The sequence below is a fragment of the Bos grunniens genome, chromosome 18 (genome assembly GCF_055505025.1).
Source record: "Bos grunniens cultivar Pamir isolate PY7600 chromosome 18, Bosgru_T2T1.0, whole genome shotgun sequence".
Taxonomy (NCBI): domain Eukaryota; kingdom Metazoa; phylum Chordata; class Mammalia; order Artiodactyla; family Bovidae; genus Bos; species Bos grunniens.
Window position 1 is genome coordinate 46,442,302 of NC_141182.1, and position 15,783 is coordinate 46,458,084.

At 48.8% G+C, this 15,783-nt stretch overlaps 1 protein-coding gene across 2 annotated transcripts; it reads left to right on the forward strand.

The window, feature by feature from the left end:
• Positions 1-216: 216 nt before the first annotated feature.
• On the forward strand, positions 217-11,400 carry HAUS5 (HAUS augmin like complex subunit 5). Of its 2 annotated transcripts, XM_086351913.1 has the most exons (19): positions 217-368; positions 1,138-1,200; positions 1,292-1,324; positions 1,459-1,483; positions 2,039-2,144; positions 2,224-2,383; positions 3,492-3,561; positions 3,654-3,736; positions 4,224-4,281; positions 4,436-4,560; positions 4,746-4,809; positions 4,916-5,046; positions 5,272-5,434; positions 5,653-5,733; positions 5,835-5,980; positions 6,165-6,276; positions 6,354-6,486; positions 8,459-8,591; positions 8,760-11,400. In XM_086351913.1, exons 1-19 carry the CDS (start codon positions 271-273, stop codon positions 8,875-8,877), a joined length of 1,902 nt encoding a protein of 633 aa, XP_086208039.1. In that variant the 5' UTR covers positions 217-270; the 3' UTR covers positions 8,878-11,400. The 2 variants fall into 2 exon arrangements, with proteins under 2 accessions (XP_086208039.1, XP_086208040.1); XM_086351914.1 differs by lacking the exon at positions 2,039-2,144.
• Positions 11,401-15,783: the final 4,383 nt, after the last annotated feature.

Below are 15,783 nucleotides of genomic sequence, written 5' to 3' on the forward strand. Positions count from 1 at the left end.
AGGCATTAGGGACCTTTAGCCTCTTAGGGAACAGCTGGTAGTAGGAAGGAAGACGCAGAAGGCAAGCGGATCCCACCGTTTCTTCAAGTTCTTTCATCTTCGCTCACAGGAACCCCGAGGTAAGAGAGCTGTGGGTCGGCTCTGAGACCCCGCAGAGCGGGAAAGCCCCCATCTTCCTGGAGACCGTGGCATCACTTCCGGCGCGTGCGTGACGTCAGAGAAGGACGCCACACTGAAGAAGGGGCGGGAGGCAGCGGCCTGGTCACTGTCATGGAGTTAGCGCAGCAAGCGCGGGAACTGGGTTGCTGGGCGGCGGAAGAGATGGAGGTGCCCGTGGCGGCCCGGGTCCCGGAGTCGACGCTGCGCAGGTGAGAGCCGCTCTGGGAGTGAGGACTCCCCACCCTGGAGATGGAGTCTCCCGGGATGAGACCCACGTCTTCATCCAAAACGCGCCATCCTCCCCTTGCCCCTCTGCCCCAGTGAAAATAACCTTTGAGGGCTCTGCTGCCGCAGTGCAATTAACCCTCGACGGCGCTCCTGCCCTGCAGGTAGTAAATCCAGGCAGAGGATCCTGAATTGAGTGAGGGAGTCCTGGTGGTGACTCCCACCCCCATCCTCTGAGGCCACCCAGAGTGGGGTCCCTTGCACTAGTGGGGATCCTCCATGAGTTAGTAATAAAGCTCTCTTTTATCAGTGTGAAAATTGGATCTCCAGGGTAAGGCTGTCCCTCAGTACATCACCACCCACCCCAGCTAGTGAGGACACTCAAGTCAGCAAAGACCGCCCCATTCGAGACCGAATGTATAGGAGTAATGACCCACAACTGATCATGAGAGGGCCCTTTCTGGCATTGTACCCCTCACCCCACCTCTGGAAGTAACTGGAGATAATCCTTTGCCAGGAGAGATGGAGCACTCCACCAGAGAATGAGAATACCCCTATCCCCAGTGAGACGCCCACCCTCTCAGTGGCTGAGAACTCCCCAGGAGGAAATACCTTACCCCTAAAAGTATGGGCCCTCCCTCCCGTACAGATGAGAATTCCCTAGTAAAGATCTTACCTCCTTACCACTCTGTTAGTGAGGATCCTCCATCCTGTGTGATGGCCCAGGCATACCTTTACATGCTGTTCCCACAGGCTGTGTCTGGGCCAGGGGGCCGACATCTGGGCCTACGTTTTGCGGCACGTGCACAGCCAGAGGTGAGCCTGGCCACAGAAGGGAAGCTTTGGCAGAGGAGAGGACCCAGGAGAGCCCCACTGTAACTCCCCTTCCTCCTGCCTCTCCATTTAGGAACGTCAGGAAGATCCGGGGAAACCTGCTCTGGTAACTGGTCCTCAAAGCTGTCCCTTCCTGTCTTCCCCAGCCCCATCCAGCCATGTCCCTGCCCCCAGCCTCACACCTCCTGTCTCTCCCCTGGAAGTCCCCATCATCCTCTCACTCTGGTCTCATTTCCTCAGGTATGGCCACCAGGACAATCCAGAGGTGAGAAGCATGTGCTGCAAGGTTTTATTTCATCCAAAAAAAGGACTTATAGATCTTCTGCTCTGGGCCCAGCCTTGTGCTGGGTGATGCCAAGGGTCACTGTGTCACAAGACAGCCCGATCCCTGCACTCACTTGCAGTCCGGGGGGAGGAGGCGTGAGCTGTGAGTGGGGGGACATGGATATGAGGCATCAAAGCCGGTGAGGTTGATGGGAGAAGAGATGGGCTTGGGAGAAATGCTGAGGCCAGTATGGGACCCAGCATGTGCATGGTGCCCAGGTGACATCTTGGGGGAGGCTTCCAGGAGACCTCAGGACTCCAGGTTTGGGGCTCAATGGGAAGATGAGGACTGGGACAGAGACAGGAAACAGGTTGGGGGGACAGATGAGGCAATCCCAGAAGGAAGGAGGGGAACAGGATAGTACCCTGGTGCTCTTCTTGAGGCACTGAAACTGCCTGGGGAAAACCCTATGCCATGTAACTGGGCAGGTAAGAGACTACTGCCCCACAGAGAGCAGTCAGGCCATGCATCTGACCCTGTACCTGATTCCACCAGGCCCGCCGGAAGTTGGAGTTGGAAGCCGACGTTGCCCGCCTGCGGGCAGAGATCCTGGAGTTAGACCAGAGCCTGGAGCTGATGGAGCAAGAGACTGAGGCTCAGGGTGACCCATGGGGCTGGAGAGATGGGCAGCAGAATGGGGTGAGGGAAAGCGCTGATGGCCACCCTTGTTCCTCTCACAGACATGGCCATGGAGCAGAACCTACAGAGAATGCAAGATACCCAGCGCCGTGCTCTCCTCCTCCGGGCTCAAGCTGGGGCCATGCGAAGACAGCAGCGTGAGCTCCAGGATCCCATGCAGCGACTGCAGAATCAGCTCAAGCGCTTGCAGGACATAGAGAGGTGGGCTTCAGGTGTCCAGGGAGCATCCCTCACCAGGGTGGGCATACAGACATTCTTAGAGACCCAGTGCTCTGCCCGGACCCCTTCTGGGTTCTAGAATTCTGAGCTTCACTCCATGGAGCCAGAAATTTTTGCCGTCTCAGCCACCTGTTTTTTCAGTGCTTAGCATGGTGCCAGCTGTATATCTAGAACGCCAGTGCTGGGGGGAGAAAAAAAAAAACAGTAAACGGGACAGTCCTGCCCTCATGGAGCTCACACTCTGATGCAGAGGAGACAAGTGCTAAACCAGGACACAAACAAACCCTATAATCAAGGGTGGAGATGAGCGTTATGAAGAAAAGGTGATGTAGAAAGGGAGAGGGAGATGCTACTCTAGGTACAGTGGTCAGAGAAAACCTCTCTGAGGATGTTAACATTTGAGTTAGGGGAGGAATTTCCATTGAGAGGAACAGCAAGAGCAGAGCCTCCTGAGCCTGGCATGTGGGAAGAACAGCCAAGAAGCCAGTTCAGCTTAAATTTTGAAGGCAAGAGGCAGAGTAGTAAGGGGGTAGGTTGGAGAGGTGGACAGAGCACTGTGAAGGCATTGGAGTTTTATTCGGAGGCTTGGTTCATGCCCTGGCTCAGCTACTTACAGCTGTGTAACTTTGGGCAAAGTATTTAACTGCTTTGTGCTTTAGTTTCTAAGTTCTGTAGAAGAGAGATAATATTAATATCTATTCTAAAGGGTAGGTATGATAATTGAGTTAAATCAAGCAGAGTGCTTAGAAGCATTCTAATTGTTGTTATTCTGTGTGTGATGGAAACCCATTACGTTTTCAAAGGTTTTGAGCAAAACAGGGACTGTTTTGATCTGTCTGAGGTTTTAACAGGATTGTTGGCTTACTGCTGGGTGGAGAACAGACTGCAGAGGGTAAGAGCAGGGAGATGGATGAGGAGATTAATGCAGTCATCCAGCTGGGAGGTGACCTCATCTGGGGGTTGGCCTCTGAGATCCAGGCTCAGTGATCCCTGTGACTAGCTTTGCTGGCAGCAGGAGGGAACACCAACCTCTGTGCTGCCAGCCGCCTCCTCCCAGGACCCCCAGCCCCAACTGAACTCCTCCCTCCAGGAAGGCCAAAGTGGATATAAACTTTGGACCCTTGATATCAGCAGCCCTGGGCCTGGAGCCTGCGGTCCTGGTAAGAGTCCTGGGCCAGCGGGGAGAAAGGTTGGGTGTCCGGGGTTAGATGGACCTCTGGGCCTCCCTCATACTACACCCTCTTCTTCACAGCACGATGTCCGAACAGCCTGCAGCCTCCGAACCCAGTTCCTGCAGAGCCTCCTGAGTCCTCAGGCCCAGGGAGGCGGCGTTCTGTGAGTAGCCCTCGGCCACCAGAGACCCTGTAAAGAACCTTGTTACAGACACTACCTCTGGGCTCTGTCAGCCCCAGGCCCTGCCCTGACAGGGCTCCCAGGCTGGGAAGAGAGGAAGCAGACCTTTAGAGATAGTGACAACCCAGGTAGGTAGGGCTCTCAGAGGGTGGGCAAGCCTGGGAGGCTTTGGGTACCCAAAGGAGGCACCTTACCCAGCTAAGGAAGCAGAGAGGATGGGTGCTTTGGTGAGGAGGGATAAAAGGTTGAGAGGATGTTCCAGGTAAACAGCACACATGAAAGGGTCCAAGGCCAAGGCATTGATATGCTGTTAAGTGGGACACTCAAGTCTAGCTGGTATAGAGGAACCTGGTTTCCAGTCTTTAACATGGGGACAGTGACAGCCCCTATCTTACAGAGTGGCAGTGATCATTAAAGGGTGAATCAATGGTTCTTGTAACATTCTCTGTCCTCCTTCCCAACTCCACAGAACCCTGCAAGATGACCATTTTGGAACTTCCTACCAGCAGTGGCTTAGCTCAGTGGAGGTGAGGGGCACTCTCAAGAAAGGCTACACCCCCTGCCCCATGATTAAACCTCAGGGTGCCAGGACCTCACTCATGATCCCTACTCCTTCTCCATGGAGTCCCAGCTTGCAGCCCTGCCCCCATCCTGGCCTGACTTCACCCTTCTCCCCACCAGAGCCTACTGACAAACCACCCACCAGGCCACGTCCTGGCTGCCTTGCAGCATCTGGCTGCAGAGCGGGAGGCAGAGATCCAGTCCCTGTGCAGTGTGGATGGGCTCCAGGATATGGAGAGAACCAGGTGAGGTGTTGGTGCTCCCAGTCAGCACAGGGCAGGTGGCTGGGTGAGCTGGGACAGGTCAGGACCAGGCAGGGTGACCTGCCAATGGGAACTGAGGCCCAGTAACCAGTCTGGCAGGTAGGCTGACACTGGTTACCTACAAGGGGACAGGGCTTCTCCCACTACAGCTCAGCCCTTATTCTCAGGTCCCAGGCACCAGACCAGTCAGACTCCAGCCAGACCCTGCCATCCGTGGTGCATCTCATCCAGGTGACCCCCCAGGACCCTTCCCAGGACTCCACCCCTTCCCAACCCAAAACACCTTGGTCCCCTCCCTGCCAGGGACCATGTCACCCTGACTTTGTGCTCACTCCAGGAGGGCTGGCGGTCTGTGGGTGAGCTGGTCACCCAGCGGGAACCCCTCCTGAAGGAGCATCAAGTCCTGACCCTGCGCCTCCAGGGCCTGATGGAGAAGGCTGATAGATGTATCCTGGGATCCAGCGAGAGGTGAAGAGTCTCCAAGGGCTATGGTCTCTAGGCCATGTCTCTCCCAAGGGTCTTAGAGTATAGACTTCTGCACCCTGGCTCCTGTTTCAGTCTTCCTGCTTGCTCTGCTGGGTAGTCTCCCTATGTTTACGGCTCCTTGTGCATCCTTGTGCCTCTGATCTCCCTGCTCCGGCGAGAGTCTCAGTCACCTTCCTTCTCCTTTGGTCTTTTCTCCTTGGGCCGCAGGCAAACTTTGGTGCTGGGGCTCCGGGTCTGTGCCCTGTGGGCTGAACTCAAGGCCCTGCGTGCCCTGAGCCAGGAGCTGGAGGAGGCCACTGGGCGTCGGCAGATTCTGCTCCAGGAGCTACAGGCCAAACAGCAACGGATCTTACGCTGGCGGCAACTAGTGGTGAGAAGTGGGATTGCAGGAGAAGTGGCCAGGCTTGATGGAGGGCCTGAGTCAGACTGGGAGCCCTAAGGAGCCAGAACTGGGCCTCCTGGTGAGGGGAGGAGGCCTCAGTGAGACTCCCAAGAGAAGTCAGGGCCTGTGCAAAGGGGTGAGCAGGGGCAGAGGCTCGGAGGTAAAACAGAAAATCAGCTCATCTCCATGGCCTCTTGGTTGCCTAGGAGGAGACACAGGAGCAGATCCGCCTGCTCATCAAGGGCAACTCAGCTAGCAAGACACGCCTGTGCCGGAGCCCCGAGGAGGTGAGATGGGAGTGGGGGCCAATTCTGGGGAGGGCTGGGCCTCCTCGGGAGGGGACTAAGCAGCCTCACACTGTCCTTCCCATCCCTTTCCTTCCCCATAGGTGCTAGCTTTGGTTCAGCGAAAAGTGGTCCCCACGTCTGAGGCGGTGGCTCCACAGAGCCAGGAACTGGTGCGGTGTCTGGAGCAGGAAGCCCAGCACCTGCCCCATCTTCCTCTGGGCCCCTTGCTGCAGCACAGCCCCGGAGGGTGAGATAGGGGTTGCCACATACCCTGTCGTGGATGACTGCTACTCCCTGGGCCCACTCCTAAAACACAATCCTAGGGTTCCCAGGCTGCCAGACCTCACCCTCAGCCCTACCTCCAAGTTCCTGGGCCTCTGGAACCCAGCCTCTCTCTCAGCACCCCTCCCAACCTGGACTTCACTCCACAGATTGCAGCCCCTCCCCATGATCCTGCCATCCATCCACCAGCTGCATCCTGCATCCCCAAGGGGCTCCAGCCTCATAGCACTGAGCCACACGCTGGGGCTGCCTGCAGGAAAGGTGAGTGCCTGTCCCCTCGGCCCTGTCTTCCGACCCCAACCTCCGCCCCAGGTGACTATCCGTCCTCCTCCCTCCAGGCTCCGGAGCTGCTCCTCCCGAGGGCTGCCTCTCTTCGCCAGGACCTTCTGTTCCTCCAGGACCAACAAAGTCTCCGACGCTGGTATCTGCTCCACATGAAGACCAACCTGCCACCAGGACCGTCCACCCAGGGTAGGCCTGCCCCACTTCCTTATCCAGCATCTCAGCCCCTTCCCAGCACCTTTAGCCTCCAGAAGAAATCACAAATACCCACTGCTTACACAGTGCCCACTGTGCATTGAGGTCTCACTAGAGTCCTCTGCGCAGCATCCCCGGGGGTTCTCTCCGTATCACAGAGGGCTTGCAAGCTGCCCAGACGGCCAAGCTAGATTCGAACCCAGGCCGTCTAACATGGGTCTGTGCTCCTAACCATTAGATGACACTGTTCATCAAACTGCCGAATATTCATCCATCATCAAACAGCAGTATACTTGAGTATACAAAGCAATCTGTATAGTTAAACTACTGGATTCTTTTCTCAGCAGTCCCTCTTCCTTGCTGTATGGTCTCCCTCTGCCTCAGTTTCCCCTGCAGTGGACTAAGCATAATCATATTAATAACACCTTACAGAACGGCTGGGAAGACTCAGTCAGGTGGCCTGAACAGGGTGTTGAGCTGAGGCTGGCTGCAGTTAAGCATTCTGTATCCCTCGCGTGATTCCAGTCTCCGCTCTCTGCACATGCACAGCCTCTTCTAGTCCTTACCATGAGGGAAGGGAGTATAAGACTACAGTTTACAGAAAGGAAGCTAAAACGCAGAAGTCCTTTATTCCTGGATTCACTAAGCAAGTACTCACTGCGTATATGCCATGTGCTAACCCCCGAGAATTCAGTGGGGAGGAAGGTGAGAGCTGTCCAGCCCCAGGGTGTCCCAATTGTAGAAGCAAAGAATTCAAAAGAGAAATAGATGGAAGAGGTGGCTTGAGAAGAAGTGAATCAGTGTACTATCAGCAAAGCAGGAAGAGACCATTTTCAGGCCTTTGAATTTTTAGCTCCTTACCACCCCGACTCTTCAGTGGGCAAGGAGCAGTGTGAAGGAACAACAGAAACAGCCCAAGACGTGGCACAGCATTGTCTTACTTCGTGGGCATCAGGGACTTTTAACACATCTGCAACTGGAACTCAGTTCCCTTTAGTCCGGAAAGCAGTTCTGTTTTTTTTTCCTTCCTGGTTTCCTTCCCTTAATAAATGACCCCACTGCCCTCATGCAGGGGCTAAAGCCAGAAATCCAGGAGTCATCCGTAATTTTTCCTAGTCTTCTGAACCCCTACCTTCAACCTGTCAGTAAGCCCTGTGGGTCCCCTCTCCAGAGTGCTCCCATCTGCTCCCTGCCTCACTAGCCTGTGGCTCAAATAATTCCATCTGTGCCTGAGAGTGCCCAAAGAAAGGGCAAGTGTCATGCCTGAGATTACAAAGCCAGGAAGGGGTTCAGGCCCAAAGGGTCTGACCACACTGCTGATCTGCACTTACTCTGAGCTGGGCTTATTCTGAGTCTGTAGAGAGAGACTAGACGAGTCACAGTCCCCAGGGAAGACACCAGTGGAGGGAAGGACTGCAGCAGTCTGAGGAAGCAGCTGGGGTGAGGAATGCTGGGAAGGGCTGCCAGGAGGAAAGATGGTGTCTCCAGTGGTCCTGGGGGACAGTGAGGCTTTGCTCCGGAGTAGTGAGCAGAGGCCACGTGGTGCATTCCTCAAGTACTAGGCTGAGAGCTTGGGCTCGGTCTTGAGGCGCTGAGGCGCCTTGGAGGGTTCCAAGCAGGAGAGGGAAAGGATCAGGTTTAGGCCGTGAGAGCACTCTGGCGGCCATGTTAAGGATGGACCAGTAAGAGGCTGAGGCTTGGAGCTAGGAGGGAGGCTGGGGGGCAAGCAGGGAAGCAGGTAGGACACTGAGGGATGGACCATGGAGACCGAGGGGGCGGGAGGAAGGTGTTCAGAGGATGCCTGGGGCATGGTGGGCTTGCACCTGGTAGGAGGACCTGGTAGGAGAGAGGGGCTCAGGAGGGATGCTGAGGTGAAGACTAGATGACCGGAGACAGTGACTCATTAGCTGCGAGGTACCCGGGAGCCCGAGGATTCAGTGCTGCCCTCTGGGTTTCTAACCTACAGAGCTGCTGCAGATCCAGGAATCCCAGGAAAAGGAGCAGAAGGAGAGCCTGGGACAGGCTCTGAAGTGGCTGGAGAACCTGCTGAAACAAGCACTGAAGCGAGTCCCTGAGCTTCAGGGAGTTGTGGGGGACTGGTGAGAGGGGGACATGACGAGGTGGGGGCTGAACTGGGCGCAATGGGCAGAACTTAGGCCGGGGGAGGGGGTGGGGGGCTGGTGACAAGCAGACCGTGGTGTTGAGGGTCGGCTAGTGAAGGTCTGGAGGTCCTAGACCTTCCCTTTTAACCCCATCCCCTTCTCCAGGTGGGAGCAGCCAGGACAAGCCGCCCTTTCCAGGGAGCTCTGCCAAGGCCTGTCGCTGTCCCAGTGGCAGCTGCGCTGGGTCCAGGCCCAAGGTGCCCTGCAGCAGTTGTGCAGATGAAGAGGTAGCTCAAAAAGAAGTCAAGAGCTTCGCACTTGTTCATCCCAACACATCACTTCCCTTAAGACCTCTGGAAGCACTGCCTGGACACATCTGCCCATGGTCTCTACCACACCTGCTGCCCACATCCCGGCTGTTCTCGGTGGTTCTCTCAATTGCCTTGACCCGTCCTGTCATTGCACTAAAGCCCAGACGAATGAGATACTACGGGCCCCACCCTAGCTGAAACTCGCCTCATCACTTTTACCCTCAGTAAGAAATAATCAAGTGCCTGCTGTAAACACTGAGGATCCAGCACTGAAAAAATGGACAGAAGCCCCAGCCTTCAGGGAGTTATTCTAGGACAGGAGAACAAACCGCTGACAGAATAAGTAAGCAGAATATCTAGTACATGGAAGAACTATGAGAAAAAGCGATTGCAGAGGTGCAGTGTTAGAGGACTGCGCAGCAAGGTGACACTGTAAAGGCAGTGAGGAGGAAGCACCCGGCTATTGAGGAGGGCCTCCAGGGGGAGACCGCAGCGCATGCAGGGGCCCCAGTTCACGTGTGTTGCTGCGAGGGCTGAGGAGGCAGTGTCGATGTTGGAAGAAGGGAAGCTTTAAGAGATGGGATTGTCTTTGAGTTTTTATACAGTTGTGTTTTTTTTTTACATTTAAATCTTTGAGCCATTTGGAATTTATCCAGATGGATTCCATTTTGTCTTATTTTAAGCACTTACTAAAATTCTCATTCAGAGCAGTGGTCACCTCTAAGGGAGGGGTGGGTGGCAAGGAGGAGACAAACTTCCTAGAGTTAAAAATACATTGTGTGTTGAAGGTGGTGAGGGTTACACAGGTGTACGGATTTGTCAGAACTAATCTCGCTGTACTCGTTAGGTCTGTGTATTTCACCGTGAATTATCTTCAATTTGTAAAGTAAAATTTTACCCACCTAAACTTTATAAAGTAGATTTAGATATTTTTCATACACAAAACTTCCATGGCTAATTGGGTTGTATCTGGGTTGTATCTGTTTTATCTGGCTGTATCCAAGACCGCTATCCGTCTGACTCTTGTGTGCCAACCCCACAGCGATTTAATTTTAAAGGCTGTGTAATATGTCTTAACTGCAATGACTGGTTGCCATCTTGTGCTTGTCAGTGTTTCCCTGTCTCTACTTGCTGTCTTTTTCTGTTAAGTGAAATTATACCAAATTTGGCTGGTTCCTGAAGAAATACATAGATAGGAGTTTTACTGGGGTTGCAGTTAGTCTGCCAGTTAGGGATATTTGCCATCTTTGAGATTTTAAACCTGATTTTCCAGCTCCCTTCCCATAGCTCCTCTCTCGACCGCCGGAGCACCCTCGCTCCCAGTGCCCCTCCTGTCCCTCGCTGCTCTTTCTCAGTCTTCACACACTTGCTTTCCCACATGCCACCTTAGTGTTCCCCCTCCTTTTTCTTCTCTTCGTCTCACTTCCCAGCCACCTCCCTACTGAACAAGGTGATCCTTACCCTGTCCTGCTTTTTTTTCTGTAACATAGCTTCTAACATATACTATTTTATCTTTTATTGTCCTCCTCAAACAAAATGTGACCTCCACGAAGGCGAATTCCTCTGTAAACTAGAACCTGGACAAACTGTCTTCAATATGATTTGAAATCCATATGCAATAAGGGAAAATAATACTGACAAAAACATAAATTTTTACATGATTTTTTTTAAAAAAGGCAAAGTTAACAAGAAGGCTAATTAGGGGGAAATATTTGCAGTTTATACCATAAAAGGATGTGTGAGTGTGTATGTATGTGTGTGTAGTGTCAAAATGGAAAAGAAAAGTTCCAAGTCCATAGAAAAATGGACAAAATATATGAATGAATAGTTCTCAGAAAATATGCTCAAAATCAATAAGAGAAAAGCTAATGAAAACCCCACTTTGATACATTTCCTACCTATCAGACAGGGAAAAGGAAACCTGGGATTTGGGCAGCTCCCTCTGTCGACAAGGCAGAGGGAAGCAGCACTCTGATGTATCAGTGGGTATGCCATATGGAACACCTGTGAGATAATCTCCAGCAAAACTGTATGAGGACATGCTCTTTGCCAAAACAATGCTACCTATAGGAATCTATCCCGAAGACATACTGGGCGAAACATAAGTTGTGGGGCTTTGTACATAACTACTAGATCACATCCTCAGAAAGTCAGTGGGGGTACAGAGGGGGCTGTTTTAGAATTAAAAGAGACATGACAGCCAAATGTAATGCAAGATATTGATTGTATCACAAGCTGTTGTGATTTTTAAGTGTTTGAGTTTGAAAGTAACATTTTTAAATCAATGGGGGAAGTTTTCATGAGAAATGGAAAATTGGTATATTGGAAAGTGTTATCTTTATTACATTTCTTTGGTGTGATAATGGTATTGTGGTTAGGTGAGAGAATGTGGACAAAGTATTAAGGATGATGTCTGCAACTTACTTTCAAGTAGTCTTATTGTTCATAATACTGATTTTTTTATTTTGATAAAAGTTTAAAATTTTGAAAGCCAACATCATATATTTTGAAATTATATATATTAGACTAAAGCATATAAGTATCTATGCTAACACTACTGGGGACCAAGTTTTTAATGCAAGTGAAAAAAAAAACAAATATAAGAAGTAATACCCTGTGATCTTTCATTTGAATTGGAAATACCAGAATGAATTCATGGGTTTTCCTCTTTCTTAAACAAACAAACAAAATATATATAGTTCCCTAGCTAAGTCCACAGAAAAACTCTAGATACAACAAACCCAGTAACCCTCATGCCCAGGTTGTGGTCTCTAAATACCACTTCTGACTCAAAGGAACAAGGATCCTTGGGGAAATAACTGATTCTAGTCTGGGGAAAGAAATGTGCAAAACGAGTATGAAGCATTTTGTGCCAGCAGCAAGGAAGTACTCTAAAACTACTGGGATTGAGTCAAAGGACTCAGAAGTCAATATGAAGAGGTTGTTGATTCTTAATCACTAAGTCATGTCCGATTCTTTGCGACTCCATGGACTGTAGCCCACCAGGCTTCTCTTGTTCATGGGATTTCCTAGGCAAGAATACTCAAGTGGGTTGCCGTTTCATTCCCCAGGAGATCTTCCAGACCCAGGGATGAACCCAAGTCTCCTGCATTGCAGGTGGATTCTTTACCTCCGAGCCATCAGGCAAGCCCATTAAGTTTAATACTCTATCTTAATAGAAACTTCACTTATCTTGAATCTAAAATTTGTAGTTGGGCCTACATACTCACGCTGTGCTTTTACAGTACCCAGAAGGATGATAAATTTTGAAGCATTAATTGCAGTAGTTTGCACTACAGTCCATGCAACTTTTTGTGGATTCTTGAGGCGATCGTTTACAAAGGTCACACATACTGGCTGTGGCTGGCCTGGCTGCCTGCCATTATCTTTCAACAACAATTTCCCAAGTGAAATTTCAAAACAGACCATTGAGTCCCCATTTTCCAAGATCCACATCATGCTCACAGCCAGGACAAGGAAAAGCAGTTGTCCTAGGGGTCAATGAATTGCACTTCCAGCCTGTGTATTTAGTAAATCTTTGTTACATCAGTAGGAAAATGAACAGAATGAAAGAAAAGGAGGAGTCATGTTTTGGAAAGATAGGTATCTAAATATATGTATTCCAAAACAATACTCAACATGGTTCCATATTGATTTATGTACTAAAAAAATTGTAATGGTTTTTCCTTGGCATATGAAAGATAAGCCAAAGCTACTAGTTATTAAAAAGAAAAGAAATTCTATAACAAATCTCATAAAAACCACATTAAATCAAACATGTGAACTAAACACATAATGCAATAGTACACAGGGTCAAGATCTTTTGAAAGTATACAGCTAACCTTTATAGTTATTTTTATATATCATACCCAAAGGAATCTGGCTTGCATTTAAATGAAAACATCCTTGACTGATAGGAAATCAGTTTATACATAGAAGAGCAGGAGTCCTTACCCCAGCCATGGTCCATGGATTGACTCTGCTGCTGCTGCTAAGTCATTTCAGTCGTGTCCGACTCTGTGCAACCCCATAGATGGCAGCCCACCAGGCTCCCCCATCCCTGGGATTCTCCAGGCAAGAACACAAGTGGGTTGCCATTTCCTTCTCCAATGCGTGAAAGTGGAAAGTGGAAGGGAAGTCACTCAGTCGTGTCTGACTCTTAGCGACCCCATGGCCTGCAGCCTACCAGGCTCCTCTGTCCATGGGATTTTCCAGGCAAGAGTACTGGAGTGGGGTGCCATTGCCTTCTCTGGATTGACTCTAGGAAGATTCAAATAGTTTAGTAAACCATTTAAAATTGTATGGAAAATTTTGCATCTGTGTATCCATACATATTGGCTAAAGATGGGACATTTTGAGCAGCAATTAGAATGACTTGAAGCACATACATATGTTTGAAAATGTAAGTTTATATTGATATTCATACACATATACCTCATTGGTCCTTTGAAGGGTGCTAGGTAACCAACTCATTTCTTCCCTCCCTCCCATAAAATAGGGAAAGAATCAGGCATTTTCTGTCTTCCTTCCTGTTTGTGAAAAAGTAACCAAAGTTCTGAAAAGAGGAAGTTTATAAAAGTCACTAATGATTTTAGAATAATAAAATTTGAAAACCACTATCTTCAATACATTAATGGCGTAATAGATACAGGTGATGATGATCAAGTGCTGCTAAAACTTAATGGAAGGACTGGAAGGGCTGATTGAGCTTTTTTAAATGGATGAACAGGATGACACTGCTGATCAATCTTGGCATCACTGAAGCAGGACAACCAGACACCACCCACTCCTGACAGGACAGTGGTGGTGCTTTAGCCACTAAGTCATGTCCAACTCTTGCGACCCCATGGACTGTAACTTGCCAGGCTCCTCCATGGGATTCTCCAGGCAAGAATACTGGAGTGGGTAGCCATTTCCTTCAGGGGATTTTCCCAATCCAGGGATCAAACCTGGGTCTCATGCATTGCAGGTAGATTCTTTACCGGACTGAGCTACATGTAGGATTCAATGGCTACTTTATAACAGCACTACCTCTTAAGCATTCTTTTACAAAATTAAATCTAAATCTAAGCTTCTGTCAAGTAAGGGAGAGGAACAAGTGAAACAATGTAATCAGTTAAACCCAAAATATGAGAAATCCAACAGGACAAGTGATCAGTTTCTCCAACAAATAGGGGGAAAAGAGAGAGAGAGAGGATCTGGGGGAGAAAGAAAAGAAAAAATGAGGAAGATAAAGAGAAGGACATTTTTCGGTTAAAAAAAAAAAAGACTTAAAAGCTGAAACAATTTGAGCAACAAAATAAGTATTGAATAATAACCAAAAGTATAAGATATCCATGAGTCCATACTGATACAAATGATTTACTAATTAAATGAAGGGGGTAGACTAGACATCCCCTATGCAAGAAAAAGAGCTTGAAAAGGTTTTTTGTTTTGTTTTTGTTTTAATTGAAGGATAATTGCTTTACAATACTGTGTTGGTTTCTGGTGAATCATACACAGTTATACATATGTCCCCTTCCTCTTGAACTTCCCTCCCTCCTTTCACCCCATCCCACTGCTCTAGGTTGTCACAGAGCCCCGGTTTGAGTTCCCTGAGTCACACAGCAAATTCCCACTGGCTGTCTTGGTAGTGTTTATGTTTCCATGCTACTTTCTCCATTCGTCACACTCTCTCCTTCCCCTCCCCCCGCACGTCAGCAAGTCTGTTCTCTAGGTCCAAGTCTCTATTCTTGCCCAGCAAATAGATTCATCAGTACCATTTTTTTAGATTATATATATATATATGTCAATATATTTGTTTTCCTCTTTTCTTATTTCCCTCTGCCTAATAGGCACTAGGTTCATCCAACTCATAGAACTGACTCAAATGTGTTCCTTTTCATGGCTGAATAATATTCTATTATATATATATACCACAGCTTGTTTATCTATTCATCTGTTGATGGATATCTCGGTTGCTTCCATGTCCTAGCTATTGTAAATAGTGCTACAATGAACATTGGGGTACATGTATCTTTTTCAATTATGGTTTACTCAGGATACATGCCAAGTAGTGGGATTGTTGGGTCATATGGTAGTTTTATTCCTAGTTTTTTTTAAGGAATGTTCATACTGTCTTCTGTAGTAGCTGTATCACTTTACATTGCCATCAACATTGCAAGAGAGTTGAAAAGGGAGGTTTCTTTTTTTTTTAAAGTAACTTTATAGTAGAGGCCTGACAAGTGCTACCTCAGGAGATGAAAATTAATAATAATTCATGTTGACAGTATGTACCCTTGATATGATAAGAATTACACTTTACCTCTGTGGTCTCCCCCCGCCCCTCAAAAAAATATAACCTCAGCCTAATAATGAGAAAAACATCAGAGAGGTCCCAAATGTGAAATATTCTACAAAATACATGACCAGTACTCCTCAAAACTATCAAAGTCATGAAAAAAGAAAGAGAAATTGTCACTGGCAAGAAGAGCTTAAGGAAACATGACAACTATATGTTACGTGTTATCCTGGATAGAATGCGTGAACAGAAAACAGATAAGGTAAACACTAGGAAAACTGAATAAAGTACGGACTCTGGTTAATAATTTTTAAGGTATCTTATTCTCTTCTTATAATATCTCCAGCACAGAAGCAACCAAACTATTTTAACAAATCTCTCATTTATGCTAATTCAAACTCGAACTTCAAGGAACCAAGGCAGGCAGTAAAATTAAGTTTTAAGGGGTGGGATGGGGGGTGAAGGAGACTGACCCACTGACCACATGAAATGTGGGGCTTACCTGGATCCTGATTTTTACAATACTATTGTAATATAATGACATTTTGAGTCAGGGGAAATAGAACGCAATGTAGGTGTAAGATAATAGAACAGTTTC